At 58.2% G+C, this 1,637-nt stretch overlaps 1 protein-coding gene across 1 annotated transcript; it reads right to left on the bottom strand.

The window, feature by feature from the left end:
• Positions 1-177: 177 nt before the first annotated feature.
• On the bottom strand, positions 178-1,276 carry CHGG_04809 (uncharacterized protein; the record flags this gene model as incomplete). Its single annotated transcript, XM_001224022.1, has 3 exons — positions 178-405; positions 745-878; positions 1,186-1,276. 3 exons carry the CDS (start codon positions 1,274-1,276, stop codon positions 178-180), a joined length of 453 nt encoding a protein of 150 aa, XP_001224023.1.
• Between the last annotated feature and the right edge of the window lie 361 nt (positions 1,277-1,637).

The raw sequence follows: 1,637 nt of genomic DNA, 5'->3' as shown, positions 1-1,637 counted from the left end.
ACTCTGTTTGTGGTGACTAGATGCCGATCTCGTCCTCACCACGGCGCCTTCTTCCCCACGGCAGAGCTGCGATGTTATCATCCAAGGTCAGCGCGGCTTGACAACCCCTTGAAAGTGCCGACGAGGTCCGATTGCCAAATTACCCCTGACTGCGGCGCCGAGCCCTGAAATCACCCCCTAGTCAGGCGTGGGAGGAATCTTCTTGAGAGGCCCGTTCCGCGACAGCCCACCCCCGGACTTCCCGCCTTCGGGGCGACGACAAAGGCCGACCACACGCTGCATAGCCTTCGGCGGCACCTGCAAGTATTCGGCCACTTCGGGGTTGAGCGAGTTCAGCTTGTAACAGCACTCAATTGAGGCACCGCTGTTGTTACGCTGCTGCTCCTGCTGCTGCTGCACCCTGCACTGTATTTCGCAAAGGTGCCAGGTTTGGATCCGGGCGGGCATCAACGGGGCCACAAGACGACCTAAGGGGCCGGCAATTCACCCCCCCCCCCTCCCTCGTTAGTTACACTAGACGTGTTCCGGCGCTCTCCAGCGAGGTTGCCCATATACAGTACTGGCCTTCCACCCACCCGAACAGCCCGGTCTAGGGCACACTGACGGCGTTTCGCTGCTCTCCGGCCCCGTTGACATACAGCCCATCCTCTACCACAAGGCGGGACAAAGCTGATTACCCTTTCTCTACCACTTTTTCCTTCGTTAGGTCCTGGACTCGCCCTTTCTTTGGCAGTTTATACCCACCAATTCACTCGGCGACGGTGGCCACTTCGGTATCCTGTCCATTCTAGAATCCACTCTCGGCGCCATGGATTCGGCCGAACCACCGCCAAATGCGGGCTCTTCTGAGGAACCCAGACAAGCCCCTTCTCCTACATCTGGTAGCAAAGGGGATCCTTCACAACCACCAAGAAAGGGGACAGTGAGGAAGAGGACAAAGACCGGATGTCTGAGTGAGTTGGGCCGTGTCCTCTAGATGACCATCTCCCACGGAATCCGCTGTATTGACATTGTATTTCCTAGCGTGCCGGCGACGCCGCATCAAAATGTGACGAAGGCAAGCCGACTTGCAACAACTGCATCAAATCTAAACGAGATTGCGAAGGATATAGTCAGAGACTCACTTTCAAGGAACCTCTGGGCTCGTTTTCCTTCTAGCCATCTCTACGGCCATCCCTGTCTTACCACCGGCCAGGTTCAGCAACAGTTGGTCCACGCACAAATTCTCAGCGGCGCCAACCAAAGCTGCATCGTCACAAGGGCCCCTCGCGGTCATCGCCGCCAAAACCCCCATCGGCGGGACTTTTCCGGTGGGGTCGCCTCTCCCCTTTAGCCACGGGTACGGGAACCCATCGGCTGCTGGTGGTCCAGCTTTCAACCAGGGCCCAACAATTACCGAGTCCCCCTTTCATAGGCTCCGACTCCAACCTCTCTTCTAACCCCTTGCACAGCCCACCCATGGGGACCTGCCTGAGCATGGAGAGTTCTTAGAATACACTCCAGTACTTCCGCAAGGTTTTCAACATCCCTGGGGGGGAGGCGGGCGTCCCGCCTGCTTTTCCCGAGCATCCCCTGCCTGTGCCCGGCCCCGGTGAGTCGTTGGTTTCCCTAGAGAGTGACGGCGAGAGGTTGAACCC

Source organism: Chaetomium globosum, genomic scaffold (genome assembly GCF_000143365.1).
Source record: "Chaetomium globosum CBS 148.51 scaffold_4 genomic scaffold, whole genome shotgun sequence".
Lineage (NCBI taxonomy): Eukaryota > Fungi > Ascomycota > Sordariomycetes > Sordariales > Chaetomiaceae > Chaetomium > Chaetomium globosum.
The sequence above is the reverse complement of the archived record's forward strand: the minus strand, read 5'-3'. Positions and strand labels throughout refer to the sequence as shown.